We start from the raw sequence: 21,801 nt of genomic DNA, 5'->3' as shown, positions 1-21,801 counted from the left end.
GCACACAGTGCCTAACTCGGCCTAAAGATTCAGACCATGGACAAGTCTGCTCAAACTAATTACTTTTGGATGACATGACAAACGATATGGTACCACCATCTGGGTGGGCAAATTCTAGATGGATTTATTTTTTTGATATGATAGACAGTTTGGTTTTGTAGCTTATTAGTGGTTAACGAAAAAGGGGTTTTCACAAAATAAGTCTCCTGCCATATTTTGCTCCCCTTCATAGATTCACTCGTAGGTCGGGTTGTGGGGGTACTAGAGACATGACCATGATCAAGTTTTTATGCACCTGAGTCTCCTGAACACGTAGAGATAAACCCTGAGTCGATCGGACCTTCCTACCATGAGCTAAATGGTAACTTTCGCGCACCTACCGCAAATACTCCTACCGCAACTCCTCGTCCAATCAACAGTCATCTCCCGCCTCGACTACTGCAATGCACTGCTCGCTGGCCTCCCGGCCACTGCCACTAAGCCTCTTCAACTCATTCAGAACGCAGCGGCCCGCCTGATCTCAAACCTACCGAAGTCGGCCCATGTCACCCCACTTCTTAGGGACCTGCACTGGCTCCCCATTGCTGCACGAATCCGCTTCAAGGCCCTCGACCTAGCATACCGTGCGGCAAAGGGAACCGCTCCCGCCTACCTCCGGTCAATGGTCTCTAACTACACACCCTCAAGACCCCTACGCTCTGCATCTTCTGGCCGCCTCAGACCTACTCCTATCCAAGCTCCGGGAGGGTCATCAAAGAGAAGTCGCCTATTCTCAGTCCTTGCCCCACAATGGTGGAATGAACTACCCACCCCAGTTAGGACAGCCGAATCACGTCCAATCTTTCGCCGTCGACTAAAGACGCACTTCTTCAACCATTATCTGAATAAAAAAAAAAAAAAAAAAAAAAACAATAAAAAAATCTAACCCTAACTAACCGTACTGTCATGCACTTGTCCTAATAAACTAACCTACACTGTAGCACTCAACACTTTGATGAACATTGTTGCTCAGCTGATAGAGTTGTGCCCTTCCTGATGGCTTGTCGTACAGAACTTGTAAGTCGCTTTGGATAAAAGCGTCAGCTAAATGACTAAATGTAAAATGTAAATGTAATACCTCCGCAGCAATGAGGCATTCACCTGTAGGGGGTAGGTGCGCGAAAGTTACCATATAGCTCAGTGTAGGAAGGTCCGATGGACTCGCACTCAGATGCTCCGTGAGCCAACATCGCTGACAGATATCAGGAGCAAATTGCACACGTATGGGCGTGTTTGCGCTAGTATATCATTCGAGCAATATCTGGAGTGAATAGGTCCTTAAGACGGAGCAAATAGCGATCACGCGCAGTTAGGGCTGGGCGATATGGAAAAAAATCATATCGCGATAACGATATGATAATTTTATTTTATTTCTCGATATCGATAATTATCGAATTGTTATAAGTATAAAAAAAAACCCTTTTTTTTTTTTCTTTTTTTTAACAACAGATGTATGTTTATTTTGCAGCAATTCTTTGTCATTGCCGCCATCTTTAGTGTTACATCCCCTCACACTCCAGTTCTCAGGCTGCAGCTGGTTTAAAAGCTAAAGTAAACCGGCTTCTCTGCTGGCTGTGGCTCCAGAGGAGTTGAACAGTTCTGGCTCTGCTAGTTTATTTTCGATCTTTTGGCGCTTTTTTGGTGGACAAACCACCGCACATGTGCACTGTGACTCGTGACTGGAGTCTAGTTCTGCTAGCACACATAGCCTACTGTGTACAGACGGTTTCAAAATGTATTTTAAATTAGAAAGCAAACAAAATAAATGGACAAGAGAAAAAGAAATCTGGTTTGGTCAGTATTGTCATTTGGACAAGCAAAGCCATTACTTTAAGTTGCAGGCAAGAAAGACAAGTCTGTCCACTGTCTCTGGTTTTAAAACTGCCCTGTTGCAGGTAAAAGAAAAAAAAAAACGATTTTTCGATTTTTTTTTACTTTCGATATTCGATATCGATTATTAAAATATATCGCGATATTTATCGTTATCGTTATATCGCCCAGCCCTACGCGCAGTTAAGGGTGCTATTAGCGGGCGCAATCCATTCTTTGTGAATTCGCCCCATAGCAACCATTATGTCTTCTAGGGCTGACCCCTATTAATCGATTAGTCGACTAATCGGTCGAAAGGGGCCGTAGTCGACTGGCCAACCTCTTAGTCGAATATAATAATAAAAAAAAAAAAAATCATTTTTTTCAAAAGAAAAGAGGCATAGAAGCGTGGCGAACGCTAATGGCACGCATACCAGAGGCTAACTGCCTACGAAAACAGGCACAGAGGCACTGAAAGAGGATTTCACCCATCTAATGAACACACTATACTAGACAAATATCAAGATGTATCCATCAGTGGACCAATTGCATGCTTTTGCAGAGGACAAGAAGCCTTCAGTCGACTCCTTCAGACATTAAGCACCCCCCACAGCCCAAATGGAATGATAAAAAAAAATTTAATTAAAATATTATACTTTTTTTTTATTTTATTTATTTTTTTGTCGACTAACGGCAAATTTTGGCCAATCCTAGTCGACCATCCAAATCCTTAGTCGGGGACAGCCCTAATTTCTTCCAACATGGAGGACAAATGGGCATTTTAAACATCCCGTGCAAGGCCTCTATCGGGGACTGCGTGAAGAGGCATTCTGAAATCACGGCGCCATCATAATTCATGTTTACACTGACACACTGATGTGAGATGGAATTTCTCACAGAATACAGCCAGGTAGCAGTCCTCGTTCAGCCGTATGTGCACTTTAATATATTCAACTTGAGCAAACAGGCTACCGTGAAAGGAGTGAGTGCTAACAATGCTTTGTTAGTGGCTTAACCTATCTGTTTGGTTTTAGTGATTCAATGATTTGTTAGTCGATTAATCTGTCTGTTTGGTTTTAGTGATCCAATGCTTTGTTAGTCGATTAACCTGTCTGTTTGGTTTTAGTGATCCAATGCTTTGTTAGTTGATTAACCTGTCTGTTTGGTTTTAGTAACCCAATGCTTTGTTAGTCGATTAGTTGGCTTTTATGCTTTTTTTCCATGCTGAATGAGTCATTTTTAGATATTGGACATTTTACAGATTTGTTGATCAAATCAACTAATTGGTCGACTGAGAATGTCTTCAGTCGAGCACAGGGGGGGGGGGGGGGGGGGGGGGGAGAGAGAATATCCACAAACCACACCACCATGTATATACGTACATGATTACCAGTCCGGCTGGCAGGAGTAGAAGTGAAATCACGCCGTTTTTCTCTATAGACCAAATCCATCTGTCTCCCATGATTCCCAGCCCAGCAGTCAGCATGGTGGCCTTTTCAAGAGTGACACTGTATAGGCTGCAGAGTGGTGGATCTGTTGTCACTCAAACGTTGAGGAGGGAGTGATGTGTCGGCGAGTGGCTCGCTTCGATTCTCGCTTAGAAGCAGCACAGCAGGGAGCGAGACAGAATACGGGTGGAGACAGAGAGAGAGAGATGGGAATTGATGGGAGACAGTGAATGAGTGGGACTCTGAGGGTCTCTGTCAGCTGTGTGACGGACAGCGCTGGGATTCAGGACTGTCAGCCCGTTCTCCCCGGGTGGGTGGTTGTTTTTTTATTAACCCTGACAGGGTGCCCTCCTCTTCCTCCTGCTCCTCCCTCTTCTCCCAGTCCTCCTCCTGCAGGGCTGTACGCTAAGCTTTTTCACTAGGGGCACACTTGCCCCTAAATGAGAAATTTAGGGGCAAAAAATATTTTTTAGGGGCACATTTTTAAATAACAATTTTACCATTATTTATATCGATTTTCTTTTTAATAAAATATATATATTATATAATCATACTTGTAGTTGTATTATCTGCGAGACATCGCCACCACGCAACAAGTCAAAATGCTCGCTATATGCAACCAGCTCCACTGTCTGTGTGTACTCGAGTAGCCTCCAGCTACGGCCAGGATTCTCCGGAGCTGCAGCTGGACCCTATACTGTAGCCTCCAGCTACGGCCAAGATTCTCCGGCGCTGCAGCTGCACCCTATTGACTATATTCAGCGTGCCCTCAGCTCGAATACGCATCGACTCAGTGTTATAAGACATTGATATCAGGAGCTATCTGTAGCTATTTAGTTTAATGGGACGTTTCGTTTTGAACAGTGCGCTAACGCGAGCTATCATGCACTACTAGACTTGCTGGAGCATTTGTTGATATCAGTAGCTAGCCGGCTGGCAGGCTCACCGAGGTCCCAGTGTCCCACTAGAGACTAGTGTTTACAACAGCCACGGGTGCGGGAGGGAGGAGGAGCAGCAGTGTCTCCGTGTGTCTGAGTTCAGTTCAGTTCGGCTCACTATAGGAGGTCGAACGCGTCGAAAATATGAAGCAATACTAACTTTACTTTTCTTCATAGCTAAATCAGACAGTCAGCCAGTCTATCAGAGTGAGTGCTCAGTCGATTGTTCCCGCTGATCATACCTGCTGAGTGCTCACTGCTCAGCTCGCGTGAGTGACGTCATCGCGTCATCACACGCCTTGGATAATTTAGGAGTGAAATGCGAATGCAAGGCTTGAAAGCACTACTCGCAAGCCCGCCCCCAGATAATATTTACCAATCGCAACGGCCAATTAAAGGGGCAATTCGCGATCATCTCGTCGCAGTGTACAGCCCTGCCCTGCTCCTCCTCCTCCCCTCCTTCTCCCAGTCCTCCCCTCCTCCTCCTGCTCCTCCTCCTCCCCCCTCCTCCTCCTCCTCCTCCTGCTCCTCCCTCTTCTCCCAGTCCTCCCCTCCTCTCTCCAGGTGTGTGTTGTAGCATGGCACAGTCAGACACCACTTTACCTGTTATTGCATCATCCAGATAAGTAGAGCAGGGTGTTCACTGTTCAGTGTGTTCAGCTTGTTGTTGTTGTTGTTGTTGTTGTGTTCCTGCTGTTCCTACCATCCTCCGCATCTCTCTTCACCCTGTACACCACTCTGTACACCCCCCACACTAGGGCTGGGCTATAAAACAATAACAATAGTTATCGCGATATATTTTTCCTCAATATAAATATGAAACATGGTTTTATTATTATTATTTCTTTTTCATTAACTCATTCAATGCCAGTCACGAGTAAAGTCGGGTTAACTCGCCAACCGCTCAGCGCCAATCACGAGTAAAGTTGGGTTTTAATTAGGGATGTCCCGATCCGATCTCGGGATCGGGGGCCGATCACATGATTTTCAGAAGATTTTTTTATTTTATTCAACAAACATGACCATGTTCATGTCTTAAACTCATACTGAGGCCTTAGTTTTAATTTACACCGTCGCACGACAGTGACGTATGCCGAAAATAGCAGACCGTCCTCACAACGCGTCGCTCCCGCAACACCGGCAGGTCCACCTGATGACTCGGAGCAGCTAGACAAAATGTCAGAAGTTTGGAAGCATTTTAAAATTGAAACCGAAGCCAGTCCAATAGCCAGTTGCAATGTTTGCAAAGCGGACGTTCCACGTGGAGGAAAGAACAGAGCTGCGTTCAACACAACCAATCTAATACGTCACGTTATGTGACTAGAGCGAGCAAAGGAATGGGGGACCCGGCGGCTGGTGCTTTACCAAACAGCTGTATTGATTGCAATGCCTCGCTTGAATGAAGAACCTTCACCTGGATAACGTCAACATTCGCTTTGTGAGGATTATTGTCTGCATTTCAGGCCAAAATGGAGCAAATCATTACGTAAGTCGAACACTGTGAATGTACTCATGTGCAAACAGATTGAAACTTTTAATATTTCTCGTATGAAGCACATTCTCAGGGGCTCAGGGTGAATGTAATGTGAGCCGCCGCGCTCGACTGGGGCTATTGAGGCAACAGAGGGGCTTGTCTCGCTTCGCCAGTTTCTGACAAAAATGCGTCAAATTGGTTACTAATGGGAAAGATCGGCTTGGGAAAGATTGGTATCAACAGGATCAGGAGCAAAAAAATGCGATTGTGACATCCCTAGTTTTAATAGTTATTTATTTTATTAGCTATATATCCATACATTTTACATCCATCCATCCTGATGTTATCATTGGGAATGGGTCTGAGCTCGCAAAAGGGTAAATACAGACGCCTACGGTATTGCACACTATTAGAAATGGTGTAGTTTCTTTTCCGGGCCGATCTGAGCCGTGCGGGTTTAAATACTCAGACGAGGCAGGCCTTTACAACGATGGCATGGAACATGGAACAGTAACCCTGCCCGCCCGTTCATGTGTAACACTCGGTAATGTGGGACGGACCTCCACGAGCAGTATTTGGAATGGCGATCAGATAATTGGATTATTTATTTTGCATTACATCAGAGACCAGGTAAGGACTCTATATATAAAATCTTGCATTGATCTGATATTTCTTTCTACCGCGATCGACGCTGTCTGTGTGTGTGGCTGTGTGCTTTGGGTGCAGGAGGTGGGGGGGGGGGGAGCCCCGCGCTACGAGGGCCATTTCATGTATGCATGAGGAAGGATAATAATGATAATCTAGCGTTGATTTCAGGAAGATTCGATAATCAGGCGAAAAATGACACTGTTTACTTTAGTGTATTCCACTAAAGGGCTATTATCGCGTCTTTTCCTGGGATTACTAAGAATCACCAAAACTATACTCATATTCAAAACGGTATAAACGGAAATGTACGGATGAAAAAACAATCTGTTTTGTGCATGTTGACTGGAAGCAACTCACTGAAAATCGACGGGTGTATTAGACCCATAGCTATAATATAAGATAAACGTTAAGCGCTCGCAAATCTCGCAGTCTCCCCATTGATTAAAGCGATGACGTTCTAGTGCCCTCTGGCGCATTAAGCGATGGCGCTGAATGAGTTAGTGCCAGTTATAAAAGTTTTATTGTTATACAGTTCGTGTTCATGTTCTACCTCAGATTTGTGGACAGACTTGTCTTTCTTGCCCGCAACTTAAACTAATGGCTTTGCTTGTCCAAATGACAAGTCAAGTCAAGAGATTTATTTGTCATGGCATACAAGTATACAATGAAATGCGGGTGGTCTTGCCCGCAACGATGTGCAAATAGCATATAATAGAATCAACATTGTGCAATAAACAAGTAACATTGTGCAATAAACAAGTAACATGTTAGGGCATATCGGTATATGTACATAAGTTATTTACAGAGCATGGAGGACATACTAGGTCCTTTGGTAGTGTCTTTCTGTACATGCTAATTTATACAATCTCCGGTTATACTATACTATTTTTAAAGTGACCTTTCCTTAGTGGCCATAAGTGTGGGCGTGTGCAGCATGAGTGTGTGCCTGCTCATGTTAAAGTGGCTGCTAGTGTGTGAGCGTGTCCAGTGTGTGTGTTGTGTGTGTGCTCATGTGTGCTTGTGTGTGGAGAGTTCAGTGTTCAGGGCTCTGATGGCCTGGGGGAAGAAGCTGAGCCGAAGTCTCTCTGTCCTAGCAGCTGGTGTTCGCAGGCGTCTGCCTGACCTGAGCAGCATGAACAGGCTGTTGTTGGGGTGGTGTGGGTCTTTCATTATTCTGCAGGCTCTGGATTTGCACCTCTTGTTGTATAGAACCTGCAGGGGTGGTAGTGCAATACCCGTGGTACGCTCGGCTGAGCGCACCACTCTCTGTAGGGCCTTCTTGTCCTGTGCCGTGCTGTTTCCATACCAGGCAGTGATGTTTCCAGTCAATACTGACCAAATTGAGATCTCTTTTTCTCTTGTCCATTTATTTTGTTTGCTTTCTCATTTAAAATACAGGTTGAAACCGTCTGTACACAGTAGGCTATGTGTGCTAATCAGACATGAGATTTTATTTATTTAATTTATTTTTCATTATTTATACCATAATTTTGATTTTATTTATTTATTTATTTATTTATTTCATTGTTAATGCCAGTTATAAAAGTTGTATTGTTATACAGTTTGTGTTCATGTTCTACCTCAGATTTGTGGTTTGGCAAGTATAGGCCTAGTTTGCCATGTTTTGACAATAAAGAATATTCTGAACCACAATTAACCTTCTGGTTTCTTCAGCAAAAATAGCCTTTAAATTTATCGTGATACAATTTTTGGCCATATCGCCCAGCCCTACCCCCCCCCCCCCCCACACACACACACACACACACCGTGTTCCCAAAACATGTTTCTCCCCTACTCTGGTGGCACCTGTTTCCTGGGAAGCTCTCAACAGTTCCACAGCTGTCACCCAGCCTCGTCCAAACCGAGTCACTCACACCCACCGGTCCTCTGCGTCGCTGTGTGGGGAAAGATAAGACGTAGCACTAAATGAAAAATTTGCACTTTTTCTTCCCGTACTCAGTCTCTGGCTAATACGGAAGCATATTGCTGTCACACCAGAAACGGAACAAAAATATCAGTATCACGTTATAACTAGAGTTGTTCCGATACCGATACCAGTATCGGAAATGCCTCCGATACTGCCTAAAATGCTGGTATCGGTATCGGCGAGTACCCTCTAATTCTATGCTCCGATACCATATGACGTAATTTATAAACAACACGTGCGGTATCCTCCTACTGAGAGTAAGCATTATAAAACAAACGTGTTTTTAATCGACCGTGAATTAAAGTGTCAATGCTGTTTGTCATTTTAACAGCAGATACTTTCTTAAATGCCATCGTCCTGACAGCAGTGTGACGGGGAGCTCTGATGTATTCGCTTGCTGGTGTTATTAGCATTAGCTGAAGAGCTAACCGAAAAGCTAGTTTTAGCTTTAACGTTACCTTGGCTAAAGTTGGGGCTATTCATAATCCAGCAATAATGGCTGCAGACCTGCAAGCAAAGTACAGCAAGTTGGCAAAGGAGTATTCCAAGGTAAATAACTTTTTCACCAGTAACGTTATATTGTCTTGTTTCCATCTAACCTAGCTCACGTTAACTGCTAGCTCATGCTAACGTGGCTAACTGATCAACCTCTCCCACACATGCACGCAATTAATGACATAATGCGGACAGCCATGATACCGGTGACAATGTTTAGCTTTTAGTGCCAAATGATAAGAGTCTGAGGCGGAGTCTCAAAAGAGAATGTTGAATATTTATTGTGCATTAAAAATCACAACAGAGCCTCTGCTACTACAGTAGCTAACCTAAACGGAGCCGACTGGATAGGAAGTGCAACAACGTGTAACCTCCGTGCGGAATCAATGTCACAACAACCTTTCCGTGGGTGAACTCATTGAGCATAGTTGTATAATACTAATCTATACAATCAGCTGTTGTTGAATAAATACCATTACTTTATAGTTATTACTAAAAAACAGTAGGCTATATATAAAACGGTAGCTAAAAAAAAAAGTTTTATAATTTATAATCATTTTAAATGTATGCACTGGTATCGGATCAGTATCGGTATCGGCCGATACCCAAAGCTTAGTTATCGGAATCGGATCGGGAAGGAAAAAATGGTATCGGAACATCTCTAGTTATAACGTAATAACTTATTGTTTTAACATAAAAGTTTCACGTTATAAACATAATAACTTATTGTTTTAACATAAAACGTTTCACGTTATAACGTGATAAGTTGGTATCACGTTATAACGTGATAACTTCTTGTTTTAACATAAAACGTTTCATGTTTTAACGTGATAAGTTGGTATCACATTATAACGTGAAACGTTTTATGTTAAAACAATAAGTTATCACGTTATAACCTGAAACGTTTTATGTTAAAACAATAAGTTATAAAATCGGGGTTGTCACCAGCTTGGCTGGCCGTCTGCACTAATACAATTGGCTGTATTAGAGGGTGGGAGAAGCTGGCGGGGTGGGTCCGGGTCGTTGTAAACAGCGACTCCTACAGTTCGGTCGGGGCGCCTGCTAAGCGCGGATAGGACTTGAGGGGGATAGTGTGATCCTCCCACACGCTACGCCCTCTCGATAAGAATCCGCGCTGCCAGGTGAAAAGAAGTGGTGATTGGCTGGACGTGTGTCGGAGGAAGCACGTGGTAGCCTCCACTCTCCCAGATGATCTGACTGTGGGGGGTAAGTGCGCAGCGACCAGGAAGGGACTGGGAATTGGCATACGACTAACATTGGGATGGGAGAAAATCGGAGGAAAATGGAGGGGGAAAAAGACCAAAAAAAAAAAAACAATAAGTTATAACGTGATACTGATCTCTGTTTATGGTGTGGCAGCAATACGCTTCCATATGCTAAGATGTGAAGTGGCTCACTAAGATATTAGAATGGAGGAAAAGTTTGTCGTTTAAATTTAAAATATTAATTGAGAGGCTTTTGTGTATAGAAGCTACTAAACAAGAGAAACAGGCCTGCTATCCCCATACCAGCTAGCGTGTCGTGTATGTCCTATACGAGCTATGCGTGAATGTTGGTAGTTTGACACTGAGCGGGCTGGACAACTTCCTGTTCTGAGAAACACTAGCATCAGCGTGTCTGGGTTGGTCCTCTAAGGACCTCACCTCTGGCACCATGTGTCACTCTGAGGCACCGACACACACACACACACACACACACACACCTACACACACACACACACACACACACACACACACACACACACACACTATAATGGTCATGGGTCAGTTGTCAAGCTGTAAAGGTTCTGCTATGTGTTTGTTTGTTGGTTTTGTGTGATTGAAGCTATGTGACCCCATGTCGGGGTAGGAACCCATAAGTGAGCGTGAGGTTTAAGAATGTGTGAGGTGGCTATTCCGAGGTGGAACGGTGGGAAGGGGGTGATTGAGGGCTTGGAGGCTTGGGATATCCTGGAGGTCTCAGCTCCCATATTTATTAGTCGAGAGTGTCTCCACTCTGAGGGAAGAACTGCCAGACCCCCCCCAACGAGAGAGAGAGAGAGAGAGAGAGAGAGAGAGAGAGAGAGAGAGAGAGAGAGAGAGAGAGAGAGAGAGAGAGAGAGAGAGAGAGAGAAAGAGAAAGAGAGAGAGAAAGAGAAAGAGAAAGAGAAAGAGAGAGAGGCTTGTGGAAAGGAACTCAGCAGTTTTTTTTCTTAAAGGACAGGTGCGGGCCTGCCAAGAACCATTAAAGATGATGTTAATGCCTGTTTGTTAATAGGCCAGGTTATATCAAGTGATGACATTGAAACATAATACGCTACATTAATCGACTACATTAATCCACTAATGTACTGTGGCTACGGTCAAATGCCATCTGAAGTTACCTCATGCACCACATCACATTTGTCAACCCCCTCCTCCCTGCGGTAATTAAAGCCAGGCAGGATTTTGGCCAGTTGTCTTTATCACAAATAGAACAGCGTGGCAGCCGTGAGCCGGGGGTCCACTGCATAGCAGCGTGGAGTGCAAGGTGTTACTAATAAGATAGAGTGTCTACTAAAGGGCTCGTACTAAATTTAACATTAGGTTTTGACACTCATAGCAAATTGCATAGCTATGATAAGGGACATCCATCCTAACTCACTTACAGCTATGGGCTTGACATTAACTTTTTGGCTCACCAGCCACTGTGGCTAGTGGTTTTCCAAAGTCACTAGCCACTCAGCATTTTCACCAGCGCACTGCGTTCCGAGAGAGAGAAAGAGACTCATTATGCGTGACACAAGTAAGCATGCACTGCGTTCCGAGAGAGAGAGAGAGAGAGAGAGAGAGAGAGAGAGAGAGAGAGAGAGAGAGAGAGACTCCCATTACGCGCGACACAAGTAAGCACGCACTGCGTTCCGAGAGAGGGAGAGACTCTTCACTACGAATCTAAAACGCTGCACGGTCTACCCGCCAAAGTGGCTGGTAAGAGTGACGGAGCATTTGGCGGGTGGTGGGTGTTAATGTCAAGCCCCTGGCTATGACCTATATGCATGCGTCTTTGTATGCAATAGCTTCTTTCAATCTACGATAATGAGGCGTGTCTGATGAACATACCCACTAATTTGGATGTCATTTGGACTTTCATTGAGAAGAAGTCCCCTGAAGGAGCTTAACTGGGCTCATGATGTAAAATAGCTTATTTATTTGTAACTCCTAAAAGGCAGTTTATTAGGTGAGATTGTGTATTATGTCTAATTAGTTTTAACTGAATTCCAGTCCAGAGGCAAAACTAGGATTAATCCAAACAAATAATTATGTTAAATAGGATTGACTTGTGAGTCAAAGCAAGCATCTGTGATGTGAAATCTCACAACATTATTTTGTGTCATATTTCATTATATTGCATCGTATCACATCATATTGAATCAGCTGAATCAAATTGTTACATGGTTCACTGTCTGTCTCTCAGTGTATTGTATCATAAACCGTGTATCAACATAATGAAATATGTGTGTGTGTGTGTGTGTGTGTGTGTGTGTGTGTGTGTGTGTGGTGTGTGTGTGTGGTGTGTGTGTGTGTGTGTGTGTGTGTGTGTGTGTGTGTGTGTGTGTGTGTGTGTGTGTGTGTGTGTGGGGGGGGGGGTCTATACATGGTGACCACTAACAGGGTTCACCCCGGATAATGAGTTGTTCTCCTAAGCCTCACACTAGGTCCCCTGACAGTCAGCATTAATAAAGGGCTTTCCTGCTCTCACACACACACACACACACACACACACACACACACACACACACACACACACTACACACACACACACACACACACACACACACACACACACACACACACAGACACACATCCATTCCAGCCCCTGGCTCTGCTCGCCTAACCTACCAACAGGCCTCATTCTCCCAAGCTGTGTGTGTCATCTGTACATATATATATATTTTGTAATACAATTTATTGAATAAAGCATAAATAATTTTTTTATTCTTTTTATTGTCTCCGATACCCGATCTAGCTATTTTAGTCATATCGGGGCCGATATCAATATCGGATTGGTGCATCCCTAGTTACAACCACACTCTGTGTGTAGGCTACTGGTTACAACCACAGCATAATGAAATGTTGGTGGCGAGAGCACAGTGTTTGGAGTTGTTGTATTTGTTTCCAGGGATGAAGGAGACCGACAAATGAACCCTCGTGGGAGATAATGTGTGTGTGTGTGGGGGGGGGGGGGGATACTCCCGGGCCCAGGGGTCTTCATTATGGCCAGAATAGACACCTCCCTTTTAGCTTGTTAGTACATTCTGAAAACAAGGCCTTGGACCTCAGGGGGGGAGAGAGAGAGAGAGATTTGATTTTATTAGGGATCCCCATTAGCTGGTGCCATAGCAACCAGCTAGTCTTCCTGGGGTCCACACATTGCAAAAACAAAATTATTAAAAGTCAGTACACACAATGCATAATGAAACTACTGTAACAATTAAGATAGCTAAAATTACATTAGTGTAAAACAAAAACAAAAAATTACTTTACAGTGTTAAACACAATTTAAAAACAATTTAAGATTATTTTTAAAAGTGAATCTACTGTAAATGCAGCAGAGATTTTGAGGCAGGTTATTCCAAAGAGTTAATGCTCTAAAAATAAAATATCTCCTTAAAGCGTTGGTTTTAGGACCTGGCAATTCAAGCTGCCCACTACTGGAACCTCTAGTGTAATGCTCGTGCACAGTATTACTAAAAACAATCTGATTATGTATAAAAACAGGAGTTTTACTGCTCATGACCAACTTGAACAGCACAAGTATATTAAAGACAATCTATTTTCAACGTTAAGCCAAGAGAGGCGGGCATGCATACGGCTCACATTAGACCTTAGTGAGCAGCCCAGTACCAACCGTGCTGCCCTGTTCTGGACCACCTGGAGCTTCCTGAGGTCACCACTGGCAGCAGATGACCACATCGCAGAGCAATAGTCAAGATGACATAAAACTAAACTTTGCACTATCTGACATAAAAGGGGATGGGCAACAAAAGAAGCACATTTCCTGGAAATACCAATTGCTCTTCCCATTTTTAAAACAATATAATTAATATGCTGAGACCAAGACAGAGTGCAATCCAGCATCACTCCAAGGAGTTTAGTACTTTCAACTTGTTCAACTGCCGAATTACACAAGTTTAAATGAAGCTTGGGATTTGTAGATAACCTGTGCCTTGTTCCCAGCACAATACATTTAGTCTTGGATATATTAATGACAAGTCTATTACATACTAGTACCCAGTCATGCACAACTTTAAGTTCTCTGCTCAAAACTTCATTAAGTACATTGCATGATGGTGCATTGGTGCAGCGTAATACAATGCATAACAATACAAAGAGAGAGAGAGAGAGAGAGAGAGAGAGAGAATGTGTGTCTTGTTTGGTTAGTTAACGTCACGGTGACCAATCGCAGCCACTCTTATTGTCTGGGACCAAATACGGCCACGCCCCATTCCCAATAAAAAGTGGGAATCTCTAGAATGGGTTTCGGCTGACGCTGTATACGGAAGTGACTCTCAAGGTGACGATTAGACAACACTTTCTGTTGTCAGTAGATGGCATCATTGGTTTAAAATTAAAAGGTGAAAATGTTGAAAACTACATGAATACATTTCCCAAGAGCGTTAGCACAGGTCACATGTCACTGGGATGTGTCTATTCTTCGCCGTGATCTGAACAGCGGTAAACTATTACTGCAACCTCGGTATAGCGACCGCGAATGGTAAACTAATTATCTTAACAAAAGTGCGCTGGTAGCGTTACATATGTTGTCTAAAGGGGGACATATGGTACAATTTAAGATTTTTATGATAATCGGCATAAAGGACAACATAAAGCATCGTTAATTTGTAAGAAACCTCAATGAAAACGGTAATATTCGCTATTGTTATGAAAATGTGCTAGAATCCTATAAAAATGTGGACGCATTTGGTCTACGTTCCGTTAGTTTGTTCACAGTAAATTTCGCTGAGTAAATTTTACTCAAACTGAGTAAAATTTTTCTCACTTGGGCTCAAATGGACTCAGTTTGAGTAAAATGTACTCTGCGAAATTTACTGTGTTGAAAGGAGAGATTGGAGAATTATTAAGGCAGGGTTGGTTGGTTGGTTGGTTGGTTAGTTTGTTGAAAGGAGAGATTGGAGAATTATTAAGGCAGGGTTGGTTGGTCGGTTGGTTGGTTGGTCGGTTAGTTTGTTGAAAGGAGAGATTGGAGAATTATTAAGGCAGGGTTGGTTGGTCGGTTGGTTGGTTGGTCGGTTAGTTTGTTGAAAGGAGAGATTGGAGAATTATTAAGGCAGGATGGGTTGGTCGGTTGGTTGGTTGGTCGGTTAGTTTGTTGAAAGGAGAGATTGGAGAATTATTAAGGCAGGATGGGTTGGTTGGTTTTCCATGTGCCAAGGACAAAGTCCACAGCTTCTACGAACAGGTTCAGTTGAAGGCTTGTTGTAACCTCTCTCTCTCCTCTTCTATTTTGGCTGCAAAGGGGACAATCTCTGGCAAGTGTCTTTTGTTTCCCATCAGACCGGCAGATGTGTTTTGCCAGAAGCCAGATCCTGTCCCAGAGGAGTCGCTAGCTGTTATTGTATGATCACTGATTGTGATCATGCGCCAGGCCTTCTCTGACCCTTAAAGTGCCATGTCACGTGGGCCTGCAGGCTGTGGGGCTAATGCCCCGTTTAGCAGCATTCTAAATTCTCTAATGGTTTCCATAGAGCCCTGCTAGCAGCGTAGCCATTTCTTGCTCCCCATCCGTTCGTCCCAGTGGTATTAAAAACCTGTCTAGTCCTGGGGGGGGGGGTACAGGTAGAGCCAGAACAGAAGCCCCTCTGAGAGGTTGAGAACACCGCCAGGATGGAGCTCTGCGGTGCCGACTACCTCCTCTCACACACCCCCAAGGGGATTCAAGCCCAGTCGACGACAGCTCTGTGCCAGGGAGGGACTCCGGGGGGGCAGACATTGGAGGAGGAACCTCCACTCTGCCTGCCCCCCCCCCCCCCCCAGGAGGCCCAGGGAGAGAGTTAATTACAGTTTATGTATGCTCTCTGTCATCCCCCAGGAGCTCTCCTGCCTCCGCGGCACAGACCAGCCAAGCTGACTGCTGATGATGCTCTGTGTAGGAGGGAAGAGGTCGTCTCCACTGACGCTGAGGAAATAGTGTGGACAGATCTCCTCCCTTATTATTCTATGAGATTTTACACATTGTAGAATCATCATTATTCATCCTGTTAGACTCCATGGAACCAGAGATTACTCTGCGGTTGTGACTGGCAGTGGAAATGACGAAGGTTCAGAAATCTGAACCTCTCGAACTTATCATAACAGTATTTATGTTGGGATAAACTGACATTCTGCAAGACGCTTTTGTCAAAATAAGTATTTTCCGCAAATATTGAATGACACGTAATAGTGTTACATGCATATTATAGTGTTATCTTATACGCTGAATTAGCTTGAACAAGAAAAACACATTTTTGACACGTAGTTGGGAGCCTGGGGACTGTTGAAGTGTGCGTGACAGGGGGTGGAGAATCGGTGCTCGAATTGGAAACCCCCCCCCGCAGAGTGTCTGTGTGGAGTGTGTGCATGAGAGAAGAATTGGATAACAATTATTATTATTTTTTTTATTTTTTTTATTTGTGGAGGCACAATCTGTCAACTCAGAGCGCAGCGGCAACACAAAAACGTACTCGCTCAGCATGATAGCAGAGTGAAAGCAATTAGGGTAGACACGAGTCTACAAAAGGCCCATCGCTTACACCCATCCCCCCGCCAGCATCTCCCCCAGGAGCCGCAGACAGTTCTCCTCTGTAGACTTCATTTACACAGGGAAAATGAGCTCATTACACATTATACTGACATACAGACACACACGCGTGGACACGCACAAAGCTTTAACATCTGCAGCTGACATCTGTGCCCGTTGATGTGAACACGTGTAGATGTTTCTGAGAGCCTTGATGCGGCCCGTGACGTTTCGTCGTTTCAACTGGAGTTGAAGGCTCGTCACAGTCCCTGACACTTCAGTGGATCTGCTCTCTGTTGTTCGCCGCTTTCATCATTCTTATTACTATTCAAATGATCCTTCAGCAGATCCTGGGCGTCCGGAAAATTAATGACTATTAATGGTGACATTTTGTCTTTGCATATGTCCCTCCCCCCCCAGTTTCACTGTTCCAGATCATTGGTGACACGTTCTCGTTGTGTTTGTCTCTCTTCCGCAGTTCCAGATTTCAGCCTTGATGTCCTCACCACCAATGGCAGCCAGGAGCCTCAGGGCCCCGGCCTCCTCAAGGTGTCAGGCCTAGAGCGGAGTCAGGAGAGGAGCCCGGAGAGCTGCAGGGACCCCCAGCCGCCGCCCGCTCCGAGCACCCCCAAGCAGCCTCCGCAACCCCCGCAGGTCCACTCCGCCGCCCCCTCCCTCCCCCTTCCCCAACGCCTGCCCCAGCAGCCTTCCGGCTGCCCCCAGGCCCTGCCGCCCCTCCCCTCTCGGAGGACCCAGGCGAACGGCCACGCCCACCAGGCCCAGTCCTTGGCTCACTTGCCCTCACGCTCCGAGGCTCCCCCCAGGCCTAAGACGCCTGCAGCCCTGCCTCTTGCGCAGGGCCAACAAGAGCCCACGCCGGGCGCCCCGCCCCGGTCCCAGCAGCATCAACCTGAGGCGCTGTCCCATCCCAGGCCTCCACCTACTACGCCCAATTTGCACCTGCACCCGCTGTCCCCCGCCCTACCGACCCACCACCCTCAGCACCAACAGCACCCCAGTCAGGCAGGGCCTCAGCGCCCCCCCTCACGGTGCCACCCCCGCCCCCTCTCTGCCTACAGCAGCAGCCTCAGCCTCAACGGTCACAGGTAGGACGGACAAACTCACACTTAAAGAAATGTATTTTATACTGGGAAATATTCCAGGTTGGTGGTAATGTCCTGATGTTCTCGAGTACTAAAAATGCTCACATTTATTTGGCCGTTATCGCTTTGTAGTGCGGTACAGAACACTTACATACATGCTAGATCACTCTTGAGCCGGAAAGTATGCGTGATACCCTATCAGTATGTAAATTGCTACCCGGGAAAAGCTGAAAGTCCCAGAGCCAAACAGTAGCACTGATTGTTAACAGGGGGAATAGAAGGGCCACTTGTGCCGCTCTAAGTGCCTGTGATTTATTAACCGCCCACGTTGTCCTTCTGAGGTGCGTCTCGCCCTCCAGCACCAGCAGCCGTAGAGGCTTGTCTCATAGTTCATTCTATCGCGTCCTATCTATACAGTGGAGCGCAGTGGGGGCTCGTGGAACTCTCTCCATTAATTCAGGGCTCCAGGATAGTTCCCTCAGTGCCCACTCGCATCCCAGCAAACAGCTCTGCCTCGCGGGCTCTCGGGGACCTTGGCGCTGCCCGCCTCTCCTCCTCCATGCCAACCCTCTGCCAGTGTGCCAGCAGCAGCAGGCGTTGGCATCCACTGTGAATAATCACAGCCAAGGCAGCCCTGCTATGAAGAAGAAGCAAATGAGCTTTTGGGCTTAGTGTGTAAAGAATGATACCGGCTTTCTGCCTACCTCCAGGGACAAACCACACACACACACACACGCGCGCACGCACGCATGCACGCACACACACACACACACACACACACACACACACACACACACACACACACATTACAAAAAACACACACTCATTCCCTATCCAATGCACAATATGCAATACCTATAGCTGGCTCCAGAGGAAGCGCTTGACAAGAGCTGTGTTCAGAGACAGATGCTCTCTCTGCTGCGCTGCTTGCCAGTGATGGCTATTTGCATCTGAGGGGTGTTATAAAAAATTTGCTGTTTTCATGCGTTTTGTGTGCTGTGTGCACTGGGTTCTACAGGCACTAGAGGGAGTTAAGTGTGTGTGTGTGTGTGTGTGTGTGTGTGTGTGTGTGTGTGTGTGTGTGTGTGTGTGTGTGTGTGTGTGTGTGTGTGTGTGTGTGTGTGTGTGTGTGTGTGTGTGTGTGTGTGTGTGTGTGTGTGTGTGTGTGTGTGTGTGTGTGTGTGTGTGTGTGTGTGTGTGTGTGTGTGTGTGTGTGTGTGTGTGTGTGTGTGTGTGTGTGTGTGTGTGTGTGTGTGTGTGTGTGTGTGTGTGTGTGTGTGCGTGCGTGCGTGCGTGCGTGCGTGCGTGCGTGCGTGCGTGCGTGCGTGCGTGCGTGGTTAACCGTCTGTAGTGTGGTAGTGAAAGAGTTAACCTTCTGTATTGTCGCAGTGAAAGGGTTAACTTTCTGTATTGTCACAGTGAAAGGGTTAACTTTCTGTATTGTCACAGTGAAAGGGTTAACTTTCTGTATTGTCACAGTGAAAGGGTTAACTTTCTGTATTGTCACAGTGAAAGTGTTAACTTTCTGTATTGTCACAGTGAAAGGGTTAACTGTCTGTATTGTCACAGTGAAAGGGTTAACTTTCTGTATTGTCACAGTGAAAGGTTTGGTAGTGTGGCAGTGAAAGGGTTAACCTTCTGTATTGTCGCAGTGAAAGGGTTAACCCTTTGGTAGAGTGGTGATGAAAGGGTTAACCTGTCTTCTTCTACCCTCCCTTCCCTGCAGCAGCAGTCGGAGCAGCACACCGGGCAGCAAGTCTCACGGCGCCCCTCCTCTCGTACACCTCCCCCACCACCCGCCTCCTCCCCCTGGAGCCCCGCTGGCCGCGGCGTCGTCCTCCTTCCCCCCCAACCAGAGCGTCCCCCCCCACGGCTTCCCCCGCGGCCCGCAGTCCTCGCCGCACCCACATCACCCCAATATGTTTGCACCTCCGGCGGCCTTGCCCCCACCGCCGCCACTGACGTCTAGCGCCTTGCCCGCCCCCGGAGGACACCACCCCGCCGCCGGGAGCGCCTACTCAGGTATAACCTCAACACCGCCCCCATGTGGCGTGGCAGGGCATCTGACTGCAGATAACGTTACACAAGAACAAAGTGGCAGGCTTTTTTTTTTCGCCCAGGGTTGTTGTGGCAGATGCCAGGTCGGTTGTGACATGTGAGACGGTGCTTGAGAACCGGTGTTGATGGGTAGGTGGAAGCATGTGAGATGTGAAGGCAGGTGGACGGAATAATGTTACCCCTGGTGATCATTTATAAGAGGTGTAGCTACTCTGTGCCGAGGGCTTTGTGTGAACAAGAGTGTTCTCTAGCCACCTAACTATGACTGATCTGCTCTTTCTTACACAACAGTAACACATATGTCAGTCCTACCTCAATAGGGAGGTGTAGTCTGACGTCACTTTAGTTTCCTGCGCGGTCCACCCATATAGGGATTTATCATTGGGAAAATGTATTATCGGCTATTGTAATAATTCTGCCTCATGGACATTGGCAAGCTTTCCATTTACACAAAATGTGTTCCCTTATATCACTAACATTATTGTTTAAGCATTTTTGGTTGAAATAAAATTATACGTAATTATTTTATGATTAATTGCTAATTGTTTCATGTTGAGCTATAGATTGTGGATGAATACACAGAGAAAGGTACACCATGCCAATATTCATGCTTTATTTGTTTTAAACGAGATTTAGAAAAGTGTCCAGTGGAAATACATTGCAATTTCAAGCGAGGTGGACCGGCCGGAAACAACAATGACATAACCACTACACCTCCCTATATTAACCCATTCAGTGCCAACCACGAGTATAGTCGGGTTAACTCGCCATCGCTTGAGTGCCAATCACGAGTATTTTTTTTTTTTTTTTTTTTTTTTTATATATTTTTCCCCCTCCATTTTCCTCAGATTTTTCTCCCATCCCAATGTTAGTCGTATGCCAATTCCCAATCCCTTCCTGGTCGCTGCGCACTTACCCCCCACAGTCAGATCATCTGGGAGAGTGGAGGCTACCACGTGCTTCCTCCGACACACGTCCAGCCAATCACTGCTTCTTTTCACCTGGCAGCGCGGATTCTCATTGAGAGGGCGTAGTGTGTGGGAGGATCACACTATCCCCCTCAGGTCCTATCCGCGCTTAGCAGGCGCCCCGACCGAACTGTAGGAGTCGCGGTTTACAACGACCCGGACCCACCCCGCCAGCTTCTCCCACCCTCTAATACAGCCAATTGTATTAGTGTGAACGGCCAGCCAAGCTGGTGACAACCCCGGAGCTGTGAGCTGGATTCGAACAGGCGAATGCAGCTCACAGCTCCGGGGCTGGTGACGAACGCATTCTCCGCTACGCCACCTAACCGCTCTAGTATAGTCAGGTTTTAATCGTTATTTCTTTTATTAGCGATATCCATAAATTTTTCATCCATCCAGCCTGACGTTATCATTGGGAATGGGTCTGAGCTCGCAAAGGGCAAATACCGCCGCCTATCGTCTCCCGGATGGTATTACACATCATTGGATTGGATTGGCTGGGACTGTGCATCAAAAAAGTCTGGTCCAGGTTTTACTTCTCGGGCATGCAGCTGGATACTATTGCATTGAGTCCCCCCACTGGGAGCATCATGGATTATGTGTTTTGGACTATAACGTTGGATCAATGGACACGATCGATATTTGGAATGGCGATCAGGAATTGGATTAATCTTTTTGCATGACATCAGATGTGAGGTAAGGCCTTTATGTTACGAATCTTGGGGTAATCAGATGTTCCTTTCTCCGCCATCGGAGCGTGTGTGTGTGTGTGTGTGTGTGTGTGTGTGTGTGTGTGTGTGTGTGTGTGTGTGTGTGTGTGTGTGTGTGTGTGTGTGAGGTTCGCACCGACCAAAGTATGGAGAAGCGATTTTTCATACCCCGCTTCTCTTCGTACATGAGGACACATATGCTATCGATAATCTAGCGTTTATTTGAAAATGATTCATAAATCAGCCGAAAAATTACAACGTGTTTGGTGTATTCCACTAAAGGGCTATTATCGTGTCTTTCTCTGGAATTACTAGAAATCTCCAAAACTATACTCGTATTCAAAACTGTATAAAATGTAAATGTACCGATGAAAAAACAATCCGTTTCGTACATGTTGACTGCAAGCA

The 21,801-nt window shown here is 45.7% G+C and overlaps 1 protein-coding gene across 1 annotated transcript in view; it reads left to right on the top strand.

The window, feature by feature from the left end:
• The window catches only part of auts2a (activator of transcription and developmental regulator AUTS2 a), a 537,648-nt gene that overhangs the window by 492,354 nt on the left and 23,493 nt on the right, over positions 1-21,801 (top strand). The window contains exons 5-6 of the mRNA XM_084320130.1: positions 17,033-17,660; positions 19,387-19,679. Of these exons, the coding sequence (XP_084176256.1) occupies positions 17,033-17,660; positions 19,387-19,679 (921 nt within the window). The remainder of the gene's footprint in view (positions 1-17,032; positions 17,661-19,386; positions 19,680-21,801) is intronic.

Source organism: Notolepis coatsorum (genome assembly GCF_963971535.1).
Source record: "Notolepis coatsorum genome assembly, chromosome: 8".
NCBI classification, from domain to species: Eukaryota; Metazoa; Chordata; class Actinopteri; order Aulopiformes; family Paralepididae; genus Notolepis; species Notolepis coatsorum.
Note: the sequence above shows the minus strand (reverse complement) of the source record. Positions and strands in the feature narration are given on the sequence as shown.